Genomic DNA, 21,495 nt, shown 5'->3' on the forward strand with positions numbered 1-21,495 from the left:
GGCGAGACAAAACCCGCAAATGGTTAGAAAAAACCCGCACATGGATACTGCAAGGTATAAAACACATGGATACTGCAAGAACTTCCAGGAAAGAAAGAAGTCGGTTTTTCAAAAAAGGTGGATCTGGGGTGAATTAACGGGGGTAGAAGAGATCAAGGTTTTGGATGGGGGAAGATAACAGATGGTGGTGAACAGCTGTTTTAAAGACCTGGAGGGAGGAGTGGGATTGAAGAGAGTGAGGGAGCTTGTTCCAGAGGCGGGAGAAAAGAGGAATGAAGGAGTGAAGGTGAGCAGAGAGTCTTGATTTTGGCAATTTCACCAGAAGAGGGTTGCTGGCAGATCTTGTGCGACCTGTAGGAATATTTTGGAGACAGAGCACAGATAGAGCTGGGGGAACTAGGCCGGAGAGGAGTCAGTGGAAGACAGAAAGACCACCGACCTGCCTGTGGTGAGCGAGTGAAAGGCCCTCAAAATCAGCTTCATCGCGAGAGATTCCAATGCTTCTGAAAGCTTTGGTTGCAACAGCGTGAAGACGAGCTAGGTGTGAGGCAGGAGCACCAGCGCAGAGTTTCCTCCTTGAACAAACGCTGTGTTAACGTGTATAAACTGCTTATCATGCAATTTTTGGTGGAGCAACGGCATCTACCAGAAGTAAAAATATTACAAACCACAAACACATTTGATTACCTTTTGAAACAGTCGCTACTGCTGTTTAACACTAAACTAGAAGGGAGGAAACCTGAGGTGTGTTCAGTTACCAAGCAGCTAGCTCTCCAAGCCAGGCGTTCCTTATCATTGGTTTTGAATCTAGTGCTTGCTCAAATGCTTAAACCACTTGGCGAGCACTCTTCAAGAAACTTGGTGAATGAACACACCCCCGATGTTCTTGAGGCCCAACTGTAGATCTACTGTAATCTCTATACCCCTCGAGAGGAATGACCCTTCCTGCTGCTCCCGTAGGGAACAGGTGTACTAGTAATTGAAATCCAAAGTATGCACGGTTGACATTATTTTATGACCTTGACCTAATTTTTACGGTATAGACATCTTCTTACTAATTATTGACATATTTTTACATTTTCACCATACATCGATGAAGGTTTGGCCGATCAGAACGAAATTGTCCTCTAGATAGGCTAGAGCAGGGTTGTCCAATACGCTCACCAGGGTACCAGCTCAGATGATGAAAGAAGCTGTTTCAAATTCCACTAATGCAACATCGAAGTTATGGAATACATGCCGAATTGGCCACAGTGGATGTGGACGGAGGTTATGTTTTCACCCCATCTCGTCTGTCTGTTAGACAGGATGCTGTTTGTCCGTTTGTCTGTCTGTGAACAAGATATCTCAAAAGGTTGTGGACGGATTCAGGCGAAATCTCAAGAATGATCAAAGGAAATTGGATTCACCTGAGCACAATTCGGAGTGTCATCTATCTATAATTCCAGCAATCTCTGTGTGTCTGTCTGTGTGTCTGTGTGTCTGTGACCGCTGTTTCTCGACAACCACGGGTCCGATATACTTGAAACTTGCCAGGTATATTGCTGGGGACCCGAGGATGTGCCTTTTCAAGGTTTGTAATTAATCGGACAAGTACCTACCGAGCTATGTCCAAAAAACGCTTCAACCAATCAGAGAGCAGCGAGCTATCACGTGTGCCGAACCGTTAATGCAATGCAAGCGTTAATGCGTTAATGCAAGGCTTTTCTTTTTTCCCCTCTTCTCTTTCTACTTTTCCTTGCGATTAAATTGCAAACAGCCAAAATACGTTGGCGCTAATTGAATAATTGGCCATTAACACTAAAATAATCGTAACTGCGATATGCCAACTTCCGGACAGTGCAGCCTTCCATGTTGTTGTTGTTTGCAGCAAGGCAAGGCTTTTCTTTTTTTCCCTCTTCTCTTTCTACTTTGCCTTGCGATTAAATTGCAAACAGCCAAAATACGTTGGCGCTAATTGAATAATTGGGCATTATGTTTTACAACTAATAAAAACGAATTTGCGATTCATTCGCTTTCCTGCGCGTTTGTGTACGCGATGGCGATTTCTTTACCAAACTCCGGAAGCCGTTCGCTTTGGACCGAACCATTGCATGTAAATAGAGGGGGGGGATTGTCACCACTCGCAAGCCGTTCGCTTTGGACCAAACCATTTCATGTAAATAGGGGGGGGGGGGTTCTGTGGTCGTTGCGAATGGACGAAACCATTTCATGTAAATAGAGGGGGGGGGGGTTCTGTGGTCGTTGCGAATGGACGAAACCATTTCATGTAAATAGAGGGGGGGGGGGATTGTCACTGTACTCGCAAGCCGTTCGCCGTTCGCTTTGGCGTTGCGAATGGACCAAACCATTTCATGTAAATAGAGGGGGGGGATATAATTTTAGATAGATATATAGTACGGGCATATATATAGTACGGGCATGCCCTAGTAGTAAAGATGTTGAATACTTATTGACTCAACGCATTTCAGCTTTTAATTTCTTCTTATTCTGTAAAAAAAATTCTAAACAAAATTCCACTTTGACATCATTCGGTATTATGTTGCTCAGTGACAAAAAAATCTCGATTTAAACCATTTTAAATTCAGGCTGAAACACAATAAAATGTGAAAAAGTCAAGGGGTGTGAATACTTTCTGAAGGGACTGTATATAATACATCTCTCTTTTTTTATTACTTTTGTTATTGGAAGTGGCCTTGGGAAAACACCGTGATAACGTGGAACAATGCTCAACTTGCTTTCTTTACACCTTGACATGGTGTTTTTCTAAAATGGCAAAAGACAATAAAACATGGGAATTCATCCATATTTATTCCTGAGTTTAAAAGAACACACAAGGCTCTCTTGAAATTCCTCTTGCTCTTCAATTCAATTATAATTTATCTTACTCGTGATACAATTGAACATTCTGAATCGTCACTCATAATACCCTTTTGCACCAGCAAGGGGAGCGGTGCCACACTGTCTAGATTTGTGTTAATAATTTGCCCCACCTTCAGAACTTGGGGAGGGGGGGGGGGGGAGTAAGTATCTCTAAGCTCTAACCTTTGTCTTATGACCCTTGGTCCCATTGTTAAGTTTGGTTAGGATTGGATAAATAACGACCGAATGCATCAACCACAGACAGACAGACAGGAAATTGCGTATTTTAGTATGATTGCCACCTTACGGAAACCACAACGACCTAATTCTTATGCGTCTTAACAATCACCTAATCCACCAGGTAAGCCCACATGCAAGCGGGGAAGATTTGGCGTCTAGGTGCAACATCCCGGCCCCGTCAGGAAAGCCGGCGATGGATGGGATGAAGAGGCTATCGGACGAGGGTGGAGATGGAGACGAGGATTGCTGTTCAATCGCCAGTCTGAAAAGCTTCATTGAGACGCGAGAGGTTCAGGCAATTGGAGTGGCGAGTACCTGACTCGCAAGGTCACCTGACGAGTTACTGTGAGTTCCCAGGTGGAGTTTCTTGCTCCGTTTCACAGCCACTGCCTTAATTCCACTTCGAATGAGTGATAATCTGGACTTGTGTAGGGTGAAGTGACAATTGTTAACACTTTGCCTTATTTATACCTATGCTGATAATGCGGTGAATGTCACTACCAGCACCAAGGTGTGGAACAAAACAAAGCCGCATCGAGCTCGGTGTGCGTCGCAGAGGCCTTTGTACGCGAGACAGAAAGAACAGTTCAAATTGCTCAGGCTGTTACCTGTTTGATCGCCAATTGTTGGTGTTATATTCATGAAACGGTGTAAATGTGTTGCACATCATATTATAAAGCCTTATATTTTAAAAAGCCATTTACTTAACGTGTTGTCTGAGAGATTCGTTATTCTTTTGTGGGTGGGGGGGGGAAGGGGGCAGGGGAGGGGGGAGGGGGGAAGGGGGAATTTTCCAATATGTGGTAAAAACTGAGATAAATTAGCTTTACGTGTTTGTTACACCAGGGGCACTGCTAATTTGGCGTTTCTTTCACTGTGTGGATCAACGTCTCCCAAACACAGTTAACTCCTTGTGATTCCTTGTGCAACAGGTAATCGTGTCGGAGCTGGCCATGCGCCGTGTCGGTGTCTTATCTTGGACACTTTTGTTGCTTCCTTCCAATGTTTTGCCATAAGTCATGGAAATGCTGCTGTTTTACTTTATTGATTCTGGAGCATACTGAGTGGTGTGAAAAAGGAATGGGGGTGGGGGGATGTTGGGGGTTTGGGGAGGGGGGGGGGGGGTTAATAAGCAGGAAGATAGGGAAAGGGTTTCTGGCATTGCGGAGACCCCTGCATGCCCCAATGCCCCATGCTCAATGCACTAATGTACTTATTGCAACTTTTGATACTCCGAATGGTGACTTGCTTTTCCCAGATTACAGTGAACATGCACACGACAGCATTTTGTATTTCGATAGCGGGGTTATTTGTTTTTGCAACCAAGTTGTGTTGGAAAATTGAGGATAGCTCAAAATCATAAATGTATACGATTTGTAGATTGTACAGGATTTTGACAAAAAAAAGAAAAAAAAGTTGTGCCTTTTTCCTGACAATGAAGCGATTGACACTGCCTGGTGCTGTTGGACGTTTTGGAGACGTGATGCTTGGAATGGAGGAATCTTGTTATGAGACATTGTGCAAAGTTAGTCTTCCACTCTGCGTACTGCTCGCCCATTTTGAAACCAAAGTGCCTTTTCTTGTCTTGGACAGACTTTAAAAAAAAAAAAAAGGGCATTTATTTTTTAACACGAAATGATGGATGTAGCATATGTTTGAAATAAATATGCACAGTACTGACGACTGTCTCCATAAGTGTCCTTTTGCGACAAAGCTGATGGTGAAGAGCAAGTGAACTGTTGTCGGCACCCTGGCCAAATTCCTAATTACTGCCCTAACCTTAGTCAAACATCAGGCCGGGCCAGCCTGTTCATGAAAGACGGGCCAAAACTTCCCACGGCCAACACCATAAGTATTGTCATGTAACTACCCTCTGGTGAACACTGCAGGGTGACACAGATGACCAAACAAGCTTAACACTCCGAGGCGTTCAAATCAATGGCAGACCGACGTTACACGCGCGGGGAGGGAGGCCGAAAAGCTTACCTTCACAGATCCCACCGGCAGTCTTCAAACCTGCAATAATTAATTCAACCGACAAAGGATTTACAATGTACAAGAAAATGCCGGCTTTATTAACCAAAATGCCGATAACAAAGAAAATGCATGATAAAACTAAATTCCTAATTGGAGCGCTCCCACACAGACCCGAATACAGACAAAGTATTATTTGCTCTCAGCTCTTTGATTTGTGGCACTTAGCTCTAAGCTGTTCTTCAATCTCGTCAGGAATCGTCAAAGATCGTCGTGGCCTTGGCGGGAACCACACGCTTTGCCGCGCAGCTCGTTGGTGCGAAAACCAGGCCTCGCTGCTCGCTCCACTCACTCCTGGCTTTGTGTGCGAAGCGAACAGGCCGCGCCATCCACTCGTCTCTGCTCGCGAAACCGCAGGTCTCGTTTCGCAGTTGCTCCTCACGATCACTATCAAGATGTCGGAACATGACCGTTCGTGATGAAGCTTCCGTGTGCAAGAGCAATAGCGACCATTCGCTATGGGATCCAGAACGAGAAGCCCAAAATGTCAGCACACGACCATTCACCACCAGATCCAGAACGAGAAGCCCAAAATGTCAGCACACGACCATTCACCACCAGATCCAGAACCCGAGACAAAATGTCCGCCGCTCTAATTATTTTGTACTTGAGGATCTGACGTCATCCCACGATGTCTCCATCTCCGTCTCCACTCCTGTCAGCGAGTCCCATCCTACCAGTCCTTGTGCCAATCAAATCCCAGACCAATCACTGCTCTTCAAGGCGTGGCCTCACAAACCTGCCTGTGCCTGTGTACTCACCAAGTCGGTGTTATCAGCGATAGTGATCAATGTCTTGTTTCTGGTTGGTTTTTATTTAGTGTTAATTATGGTGTCGATTGCTTGGTTTGTCTATGGTGTGTAGTGCGATGTCATAAGGAACACAGGAAAAGATTAGAGGCAATTACATACAGGGGATTAATTTACCCATAATCCCTCGCTAATTAACAAAGCACACCCCTCTCATGGGGACGAAGATACAAGCTCTTCCACGGCATACGGTGTACACAAATTTCCTACTTATGATACATTGAGGTTTCTTCTTCTTCGCGGCACACGGTCCATGCTGAACTATTCAGTCCTACCTTGCTCTAAGGTAATCATTGTCTACCCCCTACTAGTACCCGACTGCAAAGCCGCAATGAGTCGGCGAAGGCAAAGCCTCTTGCCACTATTTTACCCATCACTATGGCATCAGTGGGTTAGGTAGTTGGTAGTAGGTTGGTGTAGTAGGTACCTAGTTCAAAATGACACCATTTGCATTCTGGATGAGATTAAAATTTATAAAATTTACTTCTTGATTAATTCGGTGAATTCCGTCTCAACTTTGGATATTTCCGGCCAAGAAAAACTATCCCCTACGGCCGCGAGATTTCTAAAAAGTAATTCTTCGTCAATTTTAGAATATTTGACGCCGTTTTCAGCGTCCGAAATGTGGTAAAAAGCTTTTTTGAAATATTTTTTCAAATGCTCGAATTTCATTGTTCCGGTAATTGGTGACGATTTTCGTTGAAGATAACCAGGGCCCGTGTGGGCCCGGGGAACGAGGTTGGTCTTAAAGTATTTTAATTACAAATTAGAGGTGAATAAGATTGTGAATCAAACAAAGACGGGTGAAACGAACTCCTATTGAACTTTTTCGCAATTTTTTAATACATACTTCCGCATCCGGAAGATGGCGGCCTCCACTGAGTGATTTGGTTTTTGAAATATTTTTTCAAATGCTCGAATCTCATCGGTTCCGGTGTTTGGTGACGATTTTCGTTGAAGATAACCAGGCCCGTGTGGGCCGAGGTTGGTCTTAAAGTATTTTAATTACAAATTAGAGGTGCATAAGATTGTGAATCAAAAAAAGACGGGTGAAACAAACTCCTATTGAACTTTTTTCAATTTGTTATGCATATTTCCGCATCCGCAAGATGGCGGCCTCCATTGAGCGATTTGGTGCGTCAAAGCTTCGAAATTCTCAAGGGATCCAGCAAAATCTGGCTTTTCAACATAATACGTACGTGTTCATTGACAACATCGGCTTCGCCAGCTACAAACGTAACAAAGTATGTAGCAATAATTATGGCCGTTGAAGAAAAATAAAATATGGCAAAATATCTATTATTATCCTTTAAAATTATTTTTGTAATTTTGTAGTTCGTTTTGGGGAGGAGTGGGGGGAAGTGAACACAATTGGAAAGTTATAAATGAACAAACAGACAGCACATTCACCTTTTGACGAGACTAACAGACATCACAATCACCATACATTGTTGCGGGGATAATGTCGGAACATGATGTCGAGACGCTCCGGCCGGATTAAGGGTTGAGTCACTCCTATACAAGCCTGGTGTTGGCTGAACAGTTAAGGTGGCTGGTTTAAGATCTAAGGGCCCTGAGTTCAAGCCCTTGTTATTCCATTCAATTAACACCAGATAGGTTGACTCAGCCTGACCATCCTTCCGAGGTCAACAAAAATGAGTACCAGCTTACGAGGATGAATGAGAATCCTTCATCAGAGTGGCAACCCATCCAGGATTGTGCCCAATAGCCAGGAAACTGCTTCGGCAGCCCTATGTATCAAACCTGGACCCTCTTAAACCCCGATGTTTTTTTTAATGCCGTGAACAAACTTTAGTCACAACACAACAAATATCATTTGGGCCAAATTTGGTCACAATCCCTTCAGCGGTTTCGGAGAAGAAGTTGCAAGTGTTTACAGATTGACAGACGGATGACGCACCATCGCATAAGCTCCCCTGAACTTCGTTCCAGGTGAGCTAAAAATCTGGCCATAGGGGGGGCTACAGGAGGGTGAAGGTAGTGGGGCCCAAAGTAGGTATTTGCTCTTTTCTCTGAAACTACACACATAATTTCAATGAAACTTGACCACAACCCCGTGATGTGCCAATGTTTGTTCAAGGCATTAGAAAAATTGGCGGTGATGTTAGCCAGCACACCAACACAGGTGTTCAATCACCACTCAAATCACCCACGTCCAATGCTGGTAGCTTGGCAGAGATGGTGTTACAGATTTGTGTGACAGTTGTTTCTTCCACTTAGTCGTGGGGTTGGCATACTCTCTGAATCATGACAGATAACCACAATATCTAGCTATCTGTTGTTTAATAAGTGCCCTATTAAATGTTCCAAAAACAAAAGTGAATATTTTGTAGGCCTGATCCACATTCGGGTATTTCAGACAATGTCCAATTTCTAGCAACCCTCGGATCTTTCGGCCATTGGTGACTGGTTTGGAATGAAACCATCTCGGATTGTATTACTACAACCACCAAGGACACATTGACCTGGCATATTTGAAGAAAAGAAAAAATTGGTGGGCTTTTATTTGTTTTTTTTGGGTGGGCCGTCATTTTTGATGGGCTTTTCTGCAAGTAATACTAATAAACATAAGAACATCAATAAGTATCCATCCTGGAAGGATTGGATCCCTACTAATAATAATGCCAGACACCAAAAATACAGCAAATGTACTTTAATACAACATGAAAAGCAAAGATCCAACACAATGAATACCAAGATGGCAACAATAAAAAACCTACTTTCTGGCCGCACACGAGGGACGGAGAGACAAGAGTTGGTGAAATTTCCACAAAGCAGCGAAAGCCTGGAAAATGGTGAATTAAAGAAACGAAGAACAGGGTTGGAATTGGAAATAAAAATTAAATTGAGAGGATGAGGGCAACATCAGACCCCGATAGAAAAGGTGTTAAGATGGAGACAGCGAAAGTAATAGGCAGGAGAAAGGACAACGAAGGGCAGGGCTATATATTAGTGGGAACATAGTGTGTAAAGGCCAAGTGCTGTGGCCGAGCTTTTCATCGAGGACGGTTAACTAATGGCACCAGATGTCAACACCCACCCCGCAAAGCCAGCACCAGATGCAGTACAGATCCCCCCTGGATCTTGTAATCCGCAGCGGTCTTTTCATCATTCCTAATGGACAAAGTAAAACAGGTTAGCAGTGGAGATTAGGCTTTGCTATTTTAAAAGGTCTGATCATCAATAACAACAAAAAATGAAACCAATGTATTAGGGTAGATTGGCAAGAATATGAAGTAATAGACAGCAAAAAGAAAAAGGATTTAGTTTGAATCATAGAGTACGGAGAAACATGTTTAAGCTAATCACTGAAGTTTTACTCCAAGCCTTCCACAAGCCAATACATGTAAGAAATAACGCTGAACAGGGATGATTGTAGTGAAAGTAACATTAATATAAACCCACAGCTATTAACAAGTCCCCAACTTGGCACATTGGTAATCTCATTAGGTAGTCACGTACTCGAGCCAAAATGGCAGTGGATGGTACAATCACCATAAGGAGAACAGTGAGCAATTGACGAGATGATGAGTTGTACCAAAAACTCGACAACGTACGCGCTAGTTGCTTGACTAGAATTATGCTGGGTGGTTTCCCAGCAGTCATGTCAGGAATTTAGAATTTGTCCAGGGTGCTGGCGCTAGCTAGCCTACTCTTCGCAAAGGACACCATGGGTCTTTAAGGTCCACCAACGACAGTCGGGTCCCTCCTGCTTCACGTTCTTATGAGGGACAGCACACACATTGATGCCTCACCCTACATGCAAAACACCAGAGTGGCAGTTTACAGCTGGGTCGAGATTCGAACACACAATAGACTGCTCAAAGGTGTGTGTGCGCATACCTCTAAGCAATCATGCAAGACATGCAACAGTGACCAGAACTACAAACAGTTTTCTTAACATGGCCTCAACTAGGATTGTAATGTTAAATGGGCCATGCCTGATTTTAAAGTGCCCCCAAACCATATTTACTTTGGTAGTGACTTTTATTTATATTTATCTTTATCATATTTACTTTTTTTTCTTTTTTTTGTGTACAAGGTCGAGGCTCGTGAAAGAGCCAACATCAATCACACAAAAAAATCAAACAGACACACAAAACATATAATAAGGGGAGCGTTAGACAAGATGGGGAGAGAGGGGGAAGCACACAAACACAACATTTGAGAGCAGGGACATTGGGAGATCTGTTGGAGGGTGAGGGCTTGGGGGGAGGTGGGAGAAGTATAAAACACATGGACACTGCGAGGACTTCCAGGAAGGAAGTTGGTATTTCAAAAAAGTGGATCGGGTGAATTAGCGGGGGTATAAAAGATCAAGGCTTTGGATGGGGGAAGATATTAAAATGTTTTTATCAATATTTTACTTTGATTCTTATCTTTGATTCAATATTTTACACTAATTGTTCACATATGGACATCGATCCAACATAGGACAGACTAAAAAGTAGAATTTGATGTGAATGCGTCAATGGACATACCTCTGCCCATGTTAGAGGTCAACCCATTGTTATGTTTGATTTCAATTAAATGTCACAAAGCTTGGTGTTGGCTTAGCGGTTAGGGTGCCGGCTTGGGATCCTAGGATCGAATCCCCGATCGCTGAATTAACGCCAGGGGGGTTGACTCAGCCTGTCATCCTTCCGAGGTCGGCAAATTGAGTACCAGTTCACTGGTAATTCCCTGTGTGTCGCAAGAGGCGACCAACAGGGTTGGCGGCAGGAAGAGCATCCGGCCATAAAACATTGCTTCAAAAAAGGGGACCACGGTGCCCGAAAAAGGCCAACCCCTGCTCTGTGGGGAAAAATGGCCTAGAAAGGTCACATGAGAAATTAAAAGTCGCTTGAGGAAGAGAGCGAGAGCGAGAGAGAGAGAGAGAGGGAGCGCGCGAGGGAGAGAGCGCGCGAGGGAGAGAGCGCGTGAGGGAGAGAGCGCGTGAGGGAGAGAGCGCGTGAGGGAGAGAGCACGCGAGGGAGAGAGCACGCGAGGGAGAGAGAGCACGTGAGGAAGAGAGCGCGCGAAGGAGAGAGCACGAGGGAGAGAGCGCGAGGAAGACTCAATTTATGGTCTGCAAAATGATTTTCAAAGGGCACGTGAGAATTGACCTTACACCTGTTAAATCTAAATTTGAATCAGTTCATCTTTGTATTAAAGTCCATACGCATGTTAAGTATGGTTAAAATCTCTCGAGTGATTCATATGTTGCAACAGTCAGAGATTTCCAATTAAAAGGGCACTTGACCTTTTGAAACCAATTTTTTATCAGTTCATCTTCGCATTAATTACAGATAATAGTTGGGCCAAGTTTGACCAAAATCCCTTCAGCAGTTGACAATTCATCACTCGCGGCAATGAAAATCTCCTTTTTTTCCCTCTTTTTTTGTATACAAGATCGAGGCTCGTGAAAGAGCCAACATTAATCACACAAAAAGTCAAACCAACACATAAAACACAAAATAAGGGAAGCGGTAGACAAGATGGGGAGAGAGGGGGAAGGACACAAACACAACATTTGAGAGCAGGGACATCGGGAGAAATGTGGGAGGGAGAGGGCTTGGGGGGAGGTGGGCGAGGTATAAAACATATGGACACTGCAAGGACTTCCACGAAAGAAGTTGGAATTTCCCAAAAAAAAAGTGTATCTGGGGTGAAATTAGCAGGGGTAGAAAAGATCAAGGTTTTGGATGGGGGAAGATAAGATATGGTGGTGAACAGCTGTTTTAAAGACCTGGAGGGAGGAGTGGGATTGAAGGGAGTGGGGGAGTTTGTTCCAGAGGCGGGAGAAAAGGGGAATGAAAGAGTGAATGTGAGCAGAGAGTCTTGATTTTGGCAGTTTAACCATAAGAGGGTTGCTGGCAGATCTTGTGCGTCCTGTAGGAATATTTGGGGGACAGAGCCCAGAGAGAGCTGGGGGAGCAAGGCCGGAGAGGAGTCGGTAGAAGACAGAAAGACCACCAACCTGCCTGCGGTGAGTAAGTGAAAGGCCCTCGGAGTTAGCTTCATCGCAGAAAGGTCACTTTCAGAAAGGTCACATGACCTTTGACCCCAAAATCGAATCAATTAATATTTGCATCATAATACACCTTTGTACAAAGTTTGGTTTAAAAGCAAACAATAAAAAAACCTTCAGCAATTTACAAGTTATTCATGGGTTAGTGGTTAGGGTGCCGGCTTGGGATCCTAGGATCCTGGGTTCAAATCCTGGTGGATCGCTGAATTAACACCAGGGGGGTTGACTCAGCCTGTCATCCTTCCGAGGTCGGCAAATTGAGTACCAGCTTGCTGGGATGAATGATCACGGTGTGTACCCCGGCTGAGAATAGGTACACCGTATCCCTGCGCATCGTAAGAGGCGACTAAGGTTTGGCGTCAGGAAGGGCATCCGGCCATAAAAACATTGCCTCAAACAGGGAACCATGATTGTCATGGGGCCCGCAAGGCTAACCCCCGCTCTAGCGGGGAAAAATGGCCTTAAAACGATCATTCATTCATTCATGGGTGTACTAGGTACTAGGAGGAACCATCAATTAAATGTCAAAACTCTAGGAGGAACCATCCATGCATATGATTGTGTGGAATGCTTAATTACATTTGTTTTCCACTGAATATGAGCCTTTGTTGTGGGGGAGGGATTCCCTCCTTCTCTTCCACCCTTTCCTTGATCCTCTCCACCTGCCAAAGATAGGGAATTGAGATGAAGTTTGTGGCGGGGGTGGGGGTCTTGGTGGGGGTGGGGGGTCTTGGTGGGTGGGGGTGCGGGGGTACGGGGAGGAAGTGGGAGAGAGGGTATAAAGGGAAGCTGCATCGCATTCCCAGCAAATGTTTAAAGGGTACAAATCGATGAACACAGAGTCGTCAAGCAGGCACGGTGCTCAGTTTTCATGAAACACCAGAGCAACAACGAAACAAGGGGTGCACCCTGAGCTTCACTGCACAAACCGGAAATGATCCGTCATTGAAAAGTCACAAGGGGAGATTCTCCGCGAATAACCTCGAGCTTTGGCGAAGGTTCATCGCATTGCAAATGGTGCAAAGTTGTTGGGACAAAGTACAATTCTTCATTCAGCAAGCAAACCCATAATGCCTCAAAGAGAAACGATTCCTGTGCCACGGACTTGTACGGTCCATATGCAGAGAGGATCTAGAAGGCTCAAGTCTAGAAAGATCTAGAAAGCTTAACCTATCAATGTTTTGAGTTTATGAACAATAACAAACAACCCCTTGGCTGGCAGGATAACCTAGGAGCTACGTGCACTCACTCCCAAACTATCTAGCCTGGGTTTGAATCCCGACCCAGCTATAAACTGTCATCCAGATGTTTCACATGCGGGGCGATTCATCAATGTGTGGACATGTGGACATGTCCCTTGGGTGGACATTAAACGAGGGGTCCCGTCTGTCAAAATTAGCCGGTGGACATAAAGCATCCCATGGTGTCCTTCGGGAAGAGTAGGGCGAGCTGTCGTCGGCACCTTGAACAAATGACAAATTCCTGCCGTAACCTACTGGGGGGCACTGCATCAGTAGAAACATCGGCACCCCAATGATGATGATACCCACAGCCATGAGCTGCGTACAAAAGAAGAAGAAGAAGAACAACACAACTGCGACTACGTTAGAGTCCAGTTAAGAGATGCACATGATAGAAGGTGAAAGGACCACAAGTACCTTGTCTGTAGGTTCAATGTCGATCTCGATCTCCTTCCCAGTCAGAGTCTGAAAAGGAAGTGAAGTTCATCATATTTAATGAGAAATGAAAAACATCGACAGTCTGCAGCCAAACCACAAGGTTTCATAAGAATATTGGATTTTATTACAATCGGCACCATTTTAAATACTTTTGGGGGAAACACCTTCGGTGGCAGAGATTTAAAAAAAATAATGACAGTTTTTGGCAAAGTATATTCAACACAGTTCAAAGCAGAGATATCTTGTTGAAAATTGTAAGGATTGGGAAAACGAGAATGGGGTTTTCATTTTCATATGAAGAGATTTTGGAACATTGTTAATCAGCTTGGAAATGTGGTGCGTGGTTCGTGTGCAGCCACCCGGCTGCTGGTTGCATCATTTCTGTGGGCGCGTCTGCCGCTAATGCAGTGCTTCTCCATAACCAGTTACCTGGTGCTCATTTTGCGGACCTCGGAAGGATGACAGGCTGAGCCAACCCTCACTTGGCGTTAATTCAACGGGATTCGAACTCAGGACCTGAGGATCCCAAGCCCGCCGCCCTAAACCATTAGGCCAACACCAGGTACAGCTTGGAAATAAAGGACACGTCATTGCAAGAGGCAAGGCATGGATATAATGTGTAAATCAAAGGAAATTGTATGATGTGGGTGGGGTGCAGAGTCTGCACATGAAGTGCAGAGTTTTCCTTCACCCATCATGCACCACGCCAATAATTTCACAAGGATAGCAGGATGTTTCATTCCCCTTCTTCCCAAATGTATCCAATGTTATAACATGGCACCCTCAGGATTGTCAAGCAAACCCCCACCGATCTATCTTCATGGTAAGCCAATGGAAGCTGTGCAGTATTCCTCCCCAACATCCATGACCTCTACTGGGCCGACCACAGAGCAAATCTGGCCTATAAAACTTGCCACAGACTGAGAGTCGTCCATAGATTGAAATCTTTCCTTGGAAAAATCACAGCTATTCACAGTCTACAAGGCCTTTGGCGGTAGCTCAATGTAATGCAGCTCTCACCTGCAGCGAACACACCATCATTACTGGTCTCTTATGAATGCTGTCAAATCGAATGCTCTCAACATTACTAGAATCTCCCAAAATAAGGCCAGCACACAACACGTGATGCCAGCACACAACACGTCATGCCAGCACACAACACGTCATGCCAGCACACAACGTGATGCCAGCACACAACACGTCATGCCAGCACACAACATGTGATGCCAGCACACAACACGTGATGCCAGCACACAACGTGTCATGCCAGCACACAACACGTCATGCCAGCACACAACACGTGATGCCAGCACACAACACGTCATGCCAGCACACAACACGTCATGCCAGCACACAACACGTCATGCCAGCACACAACACGTGATGCCAGCACACAACACGTGATGCCAGCACACAACACGTGATGCCAGCACACAACACGTCATGCCAGCACACAACGTGTCATGCCAGCACACAACACGTGATGCCAGCACACAACACGTGATGCCAGCACACAACACGTCATGCCAGCACACAACACGTCATGCCAGCACACAACACGTCATGCCAGCACACAACACGTCATGCCAGCACACAACACGTCATGCCAGCACACAACACGTGATGCCAGCACACAACACGTGATGCCAGCACACAACACGTGATGCCAGCACACAACACGTGATGCCAGCACACAACACGTCATGCCAGCACACAACACGTCATGCCAGCACACAACACGTCATGCCAGCACACAACACGTCATGCCAGCACACAACACGTCATGCCAGCACACAACACGTCATGCCAGCACACAACACGTCATGCCAGCACACAACACGTCATGCCAGCACACAACACGTCATGCCAGCACACAACACGTCATGCCAGCACACAACACGTCATGCCTTCACATCACAGACAGCCGTGACCAGCTTTTGTTTTAACTGCTTCTCCTCCAGTCTACGTTCCACTGCTCAAACCAAACCCAACAACTTTATGAATGCAATTATCAGGGACGTCTCTTCACAGTGGTTGTACCTCCCCCCCCCCCCCCCCCCCCCATCCTTCCACCCACCGATCGCAAGTCGGGTGCCAAATCTTCCCCATTCTAACCTGCTGCCCGGACTCGTCACGGTTAGAGTGCCGAGCAGTCTTTCCCTCCTGTCTGTCTCTGTCTCTCTCTCTCTCTCTCTGTCTCTGTCTGTCTCTCTCGCTCTGTCTCAGTCGTGGCCCTGACTTTGTGAAGGCGGGGGTACACCATCCTGGATGTCGGGGATCTCTGGGCCACTGCTAGGAGATTGATCAGTGCTGCAGGCTGCGGTCTCCATGCTGCGGTCTTCGTGCTGTGGGCTTGTTTGAAAGAACTGTCTGGGGACAATGCAACAATGACAACTCCACGACACACATTTTCCAGTAACCCCCTCCTAGTTAAAATCCCACCATGCAAATCAAACTTTTGCCCCATCCCCACCCCCAGGGTTGTGCAATGCCTCCCAGAGGCTCTTCAATCACACTCTTCCCTCCAGTCAAAGACTTCATGCAAGTTCCTCATTTATACCAGTGATATTTTCTATCCACGTCAACAGGTTCCTTCCTCTCTTCCTTCCTTCCTCTCTTCCTTCCTCTCTCTCTTCCTCTTACACACACACACACACACACACACACACACACACACACACACACACACACACACACACACACACACACACACACACACACACACACACACACACACACACACACACACACACACACACACACACACACACACACACACACACACACACCTATCCCTTTCTCCCCATCCTCCAGACATCAATCTCTCCCCCCTCCCATATCTATCTATCTTACTCCCCCATCCCCACCCCACATACAGTATATCTATATATGACCCTGCCCAACATCTATCTATCTCTTTTTCCCCACCTCCCATCAATCTATCACTCCTAGCACCGCCACCCTCCCCCCCCCCCCCCCTTCCCTCTCCCAAAGGGTTTTTCCTCCTTGATAAATTGAACAAACACCGTGTTATAATTACTAGTATATGCTACGCACGGGTGAGGCCAGAAGCAAACAGGCAATGCAGAAACGGCGAATGCTAAAGCATGAAACCAATAAATTCCACATTCCTGTAGCACCTTCAGTCACACGTCAGACCTGGACAGCAAGTTCGTGAAGGACTTCCATGAAAAACGTACCCGTTGGCAAACAAACGGGTACGTTTGTTCCATACCAAGTCAATGGCGATTCCAATCATCAATTGCTGCTTTAACAAAATACTGTTTTAAATGACGGTTGTATTGGGATAATATCAAACCTGCGCATTGCCGTAATCTGTCCACTGCCGCATTCGGGGCAAGTTCATAATTCTCATCAAAATCTAAACAGTATTTGTAGAAATTCAATAAAAGCCACATAACTCTTCATATCGGTAAATATTGTTACGCAACCGCGATTAACACCACAGTTGCGGATGGCCGATTGCGAGGCTTTACACTCCCGAGGCGAAAACTCAATGGCGGATTCCAAATCAACACAAAGTTAAACGCGCGGAATGGCGGACACAGCAAGCTCCGCAGCCTTATCTATTAAAATCAACACCCAGGAGACTGCGTTCAGATATATACAGAAAATAATATAAGGATTTATTATTGAAAAGTAATAACAGTGAAAAAAGCACGCGCCGGTAATACTAATAACTCTAATAAGCCTAAATTGGGATCCCACGCACAACAGATTCCAAACACGATACGAGGGAGATGAATACGAAAATAACACGTCTTTTAGTTTTATGCAAAGTGTATTCGCGGGTACGGCCTTATCTCGTCCTTGTCGTCTTGGTGGCCGCCGTCCAACACCCGGCTCCTTTCGTCCCACGGCACGCCTCGCTCCAAGTTCCACGGCCCCGAGCACCACCAGGCCTCGTCGGTTCAACGGCACACCCACACCACGAGCTCCCTTGCTCCAAAGGTCCCACGCAGGGCTGCACAAAGCAAACGACTCCACTTGACTCGACTCTCTGCGGAAGTGCTGGCGCGGGAGTGCTGGCAGCCAACTGCCAAGTGCCAAGTGCCAGCTGCCAACTCCTCAGTGCCAACGAACTCCCCTAAAATGGCGTCCGACCGTCGCTAATATCTCTGGCCGATGACGTCACATTGGCGCACTCAGCCAATAAAAAGCCTCCCAACTCGCCGGCTCGCCCAGGTCACGCCCTCTGCGGCATCACTCCACTCTCCCGTCCCCGACCCCCGCGGTCCTTGTGTTATAACACGTGCCAGGCGAGGTTTGTAGGCCTTGGAGGTGTAAACGGTGGCGGCCAATTGTGGCGGTGGTTTTGGCCTGGTTTCCTGTCCGTTTGTTCCGAAGTCATTGTCAGGGAAAGGAATTATTTAATGTTGCGCTAAGGACCTAACTAATGTTTATGTGGTTTGGAGTGCCATAATGGACAAAGGTTTGACTACTAGGTGAAACTCACAGGGGCGTTACCTTTAATCCCTCACTATTTAACACCCGAATCTCCAGGTAGATCCACAATCATACATATTACCCCGACAAACGCCTAAACATCAAGAACTTATTACATGTAGAGTCCCTGTCACGACAGTCGAATACCTACCTATACAGATCTACCTAGCTCTAGATGTTGCTCTACCAAATTCATAACAATATTATTCCATCGTGTTTGGAAAAACTGGAAAATTGGGAAAACAATATAGCCTATTTTAATCCTGGAGATCCCAGGATTACCCACCCAAAATTTCGTTGCGATCGGTTCAGCCGTTTTTGCGGTACCTTCGAACGGACAGACGGACGGACGGACATTATTTTGGTGAATTATAGTAAGATTATGGGTTCTAAAGGGAAAATTCTTAAGGGTAATTATGAACGGTTTCGTTCGTTTCTAGGCTTTGCCTATTTCATATTAAAAATGCCAAACTGAAACGCTTCCTTTGGACATGAGTGCGGTTTTCTTTTTTCTGAAAACTTGTTTTTTTTCTCCATTCAGTTTATCCCATTGAACAATTTTGTACTCATGAAAAATTGTTCTCGGGGGTGCATGGTAACTTCACTGGTCCCTGACCTAATTAAGGGCTCATGTAAAACACAGTCGCACAATATACATGGAAATTTGATGCAAGAGGCCATTCGGCCCATCATGCCTGCACCACATCAACAACAGACAACTTTATATTTAAAAAAGGAAAATGCAATTTTTTTTGGTCGTTTTCCATTGCGGACTGTGTCCGCCATATGAGAACGCCATCGCGATATTGGAGGCTTTGTAAATAAAGGAGACTAATGAGATTTCCCCCACCATCTCCTCACTGCTCAGCACCAACAAGCTGGCAAATAATTGTACAAATATCTATAGGATTTAACCACCTTGGCCTCATCCCGATCTCAATGCTCAACCACCTTGGCCTCTTCCCTATCACACTGCTCAACCACCATGGCCTCTTCCTTACCTCACTGCTCAACCACCATAGCGTCTTCCCTATCTCACTGCTCAACCACCATGGCATCTTCCCTATCTCACTGCTCAACCACCATGGCCTCTTCCTTAACTCACTGCTCAACCACCATGGCCTCTTCCTTAACTCACTGCTCAACCACCATGGCCTCTTCCTTACCTCACTGCTCAACCACCCTGGCCTCTTCCTTATCTCACTGCTCAACCACCATGGCCTCTTCCCTATCTCACTGCTCAACCACCATGGCCTCTTCCTTATCTCACTGCTCAACCACCATGGCCTCTTCCTTAACTCACTGCTCAACCACCATGGCCTCTTCCATACCTCACTGCTCAACCACCATGGCCTCTTCCTTACCTCACTGCTCAACCACCATGGCCTCTTCCTTACCTCACTGCTCAACCACCATGGCCTCTTCCTTACCTCACTGCTCAACCACCATGGCCTCTTCCTTACCTCACTGCTCAACCACCATGGCCTCTTCCTTACCTCACTGCTCAACCACCATGGCCTCTGCCTTACCTCACTACTCAACCACCATGGCCTCTTCCTTACCTCACTGCTCAACCACCATGGCCTCTTCCTTACCTCACTGCTCAACCACCATGGCCTCTTCCTTACCTCACTGCTCAACCACCATGGCCTCTTCCTTACCTCACTGCTCAACCACCCCCAACTCTCTTCCTGCATATAGTTTTGCACCTCATTGGATTGGAATGTACTTACTCCGCACTCCACACATTCGCTCCTTGAATGTTTCCCATTTATCTGATCATGATTGTCCTTTTGGTAGCCTCTCCCAATCTACATCACCCAACTCTCACCTCGAACTCGTACTTTCAACTTCAAGGTTTGCCTTCCTGAAATCTGATAGCCTTACTTTATTACTGGTACTATTACTACTACTGGTACTATTACTACTACTGGTACTATTACTACTACTGGTACTGGTACTATTACTACTACTGGTACTATTACTACGACTGGTACTATTACTACTACTGGTACTGGTACTATTACTAGAACTGGTACTGGTACTATTACTACTACTGGTACTATTACTACTAGTCGTACTATTACTACTAGTCGTACTATTACTACTACTCGTACTATTACTACTACTACTGGTACTATTACTATTACTACTACTGGTACTATTACTACTAGTCGTACTATTACTACTATACGTACTATTACTACTACTGGTACTATTACTACTACTCGTACTATTACTACTACTCGTACTATTACTACTACTCGTACTATTACTACTACTCGTACTATTACTACTACTCGTACTATTACTACTACTCGTACTATTACTACTACTCGTACTATTACTACTACTGGTACTATTACTACTACTCGTACTATTACTACTACTCGTACTATTACTACTACTCGTACTATTACTACTACTCGTACTATTACTACTACTCGTACTATTACTACTACTCGTACTATTACTACTACTCGTACTATTACTACTACTGGTACTATTACTACTACTGGTACTATTACTACTACTGGTACTATAGTATTACTACTACTGGTACTATTACTACTACTGGTACTATTACTACTACTGGTACTATTACTACTACTGGTACTATTACTACTACTCGTACTATTAGTATTACTACTACTCGTACTATTACTACTACTACTGGTACTATTACTACTACTCGTACTATTACTACTACTCGTACTATTAGTATTACTACTACTCGTACTATTACTACTACTCGTACTATACTACCAGTACGATCCCGAACTCTAGCTCTGAACATAATCCTTGTCAACGATATTTTCCTTACACAAAGTATTATTACTGAAATGACATTCGCAAAAGGAATAAAATCGTACCTTTACTTTAATCAGCATTCTGGGATGTACTGTCGGGATATAATGAACACTCACTGGTTTCCCCTATTGAAGTATGTACAGTGAAGTAATCACGCTGTTGATAACTGGCACAGGCCCCTATAGCCAACGCTGATTGGTCGAAACCAACGCTGGCTCGTTGTATTGCCAATCTCTATTGGCTAATCAATATCTTGCGATATAATTGGCTAAAATTGCAGCGGAAGCTATCCAATCAACTTTTAGCATTGTCCTTGCTTCAGCCAATCACAGCGGAGAGAAAACCTAGTTTGTTACATTTAAACGGTTGATATAGTGTTTACAGAGATTTATTTGTATTTTCTGATGTTTTGTTGTAAATTATTGAAATTGTTGATGATGTAATTTTTATGGGATTTAGAATTTGTTTCATGCACGATTATTATTTTGTCATAGAATGACGTCATACTATTACCCGACTGCAAAGCCGCAATGAGCCGGCGCAGCCAAAGCCTCTTGCCACT

General features: G+C 45.1%; 2 protein-coding genes across 10 annotated transcripts in view; one reads left to right on the forward strand and one right to left on the reverse strand.

Annotated features, from left to right (window-relative positions):
* The window catches only part of LOC137434049 (uncharacterized), an 81,833-nt gene extending 78,023 nt beyond the window's left edge, over positions 1 to 3,810 (forward strand). For 7 of the 9 annotated variants that reach the window (XM_068126679.2, XM_068126675.2, XM_068126680.2 and 4 more), the window contains exon 12: positions 3,224 to 3,810. In XM_068126679.2, the coding sequence (XP_067982780.2) occupies positions 3,224 to 3,421 (198 nt within the window). In that variant the 3' untranslated portion in view covers positions 3,422 to 3,810. The remainder of the gene's footprint in view (positions 1 to 3,223) is intronic. The other 2 variants (XM_068126672.2, XM_068126678.2) reach the window with 2 other exon arrangements.
* A 4,794-nt stretch (positions 3,811 to 8,604) lies between these two features.
* Positions 8,605 to 21,144, reverse strand: NEDD8 (NEDD8 ubiquitin like modifier). The gene is made up of 4 exons (XM_068126683.2): positions 20,996 to 21,144; positions 13,635 to 13,682; positions 12,556 to 12,638; positions 8,605 to 9,080 (listed from the first exon to the last, which is right to left on the reverse strand). The coding sequence occupies exons 1-4, from the start codon at positions 21,011 to 21,013 to the stop codon at positions 8,996 to 8,998; spliced, it is 234 nt and encodes a 77-aa protein (XP_067982784.1). The 5' UTR covers positions 21,014 to 21,144; the 3' UTR covers positions 8,605 to 8,995.
* Between the last annotated feature and the right edge of the window lie 351 nt (positions 21,145 to 21,495).

Source organism: Myxine glutinosa, chromosome 10 (genome assembly GCF_964187855.1).
Source record: "Myxine glutinosa chromosome 10, kmMyxGlut1.1, whole genome shotgun sequence".
Classification (NCBI taxonomy): domain Eukaryota; kingdom Metazoa; phylum Chordata; class Myxini; order Myxiniformes; family Myxinidae; genus Myxine; species Myxine glutinosa.

What these genes read in the sequence shown, in the direction of transcription:
- NEDD8 (XM_068126683.2), bottom strand. An exon ending in ACATTGAACCTACAGACAAG is followed by an intron (nt 12,639 to 13,634) that starts GTACTTGTGGTC and finishes TATCTTTGGCAG; the next exon opens with GTGGAGAGGATCAAGGAAAG. An exon ending in ATATTCAGTGGAAAACAAAT is followed by an intron (nt 9,081 to 12,555) that starts GTAATTAAGCAT and finishes TTTGTCCATTAG; the next exon opens with GAATGATGAAAAGACCGCTG.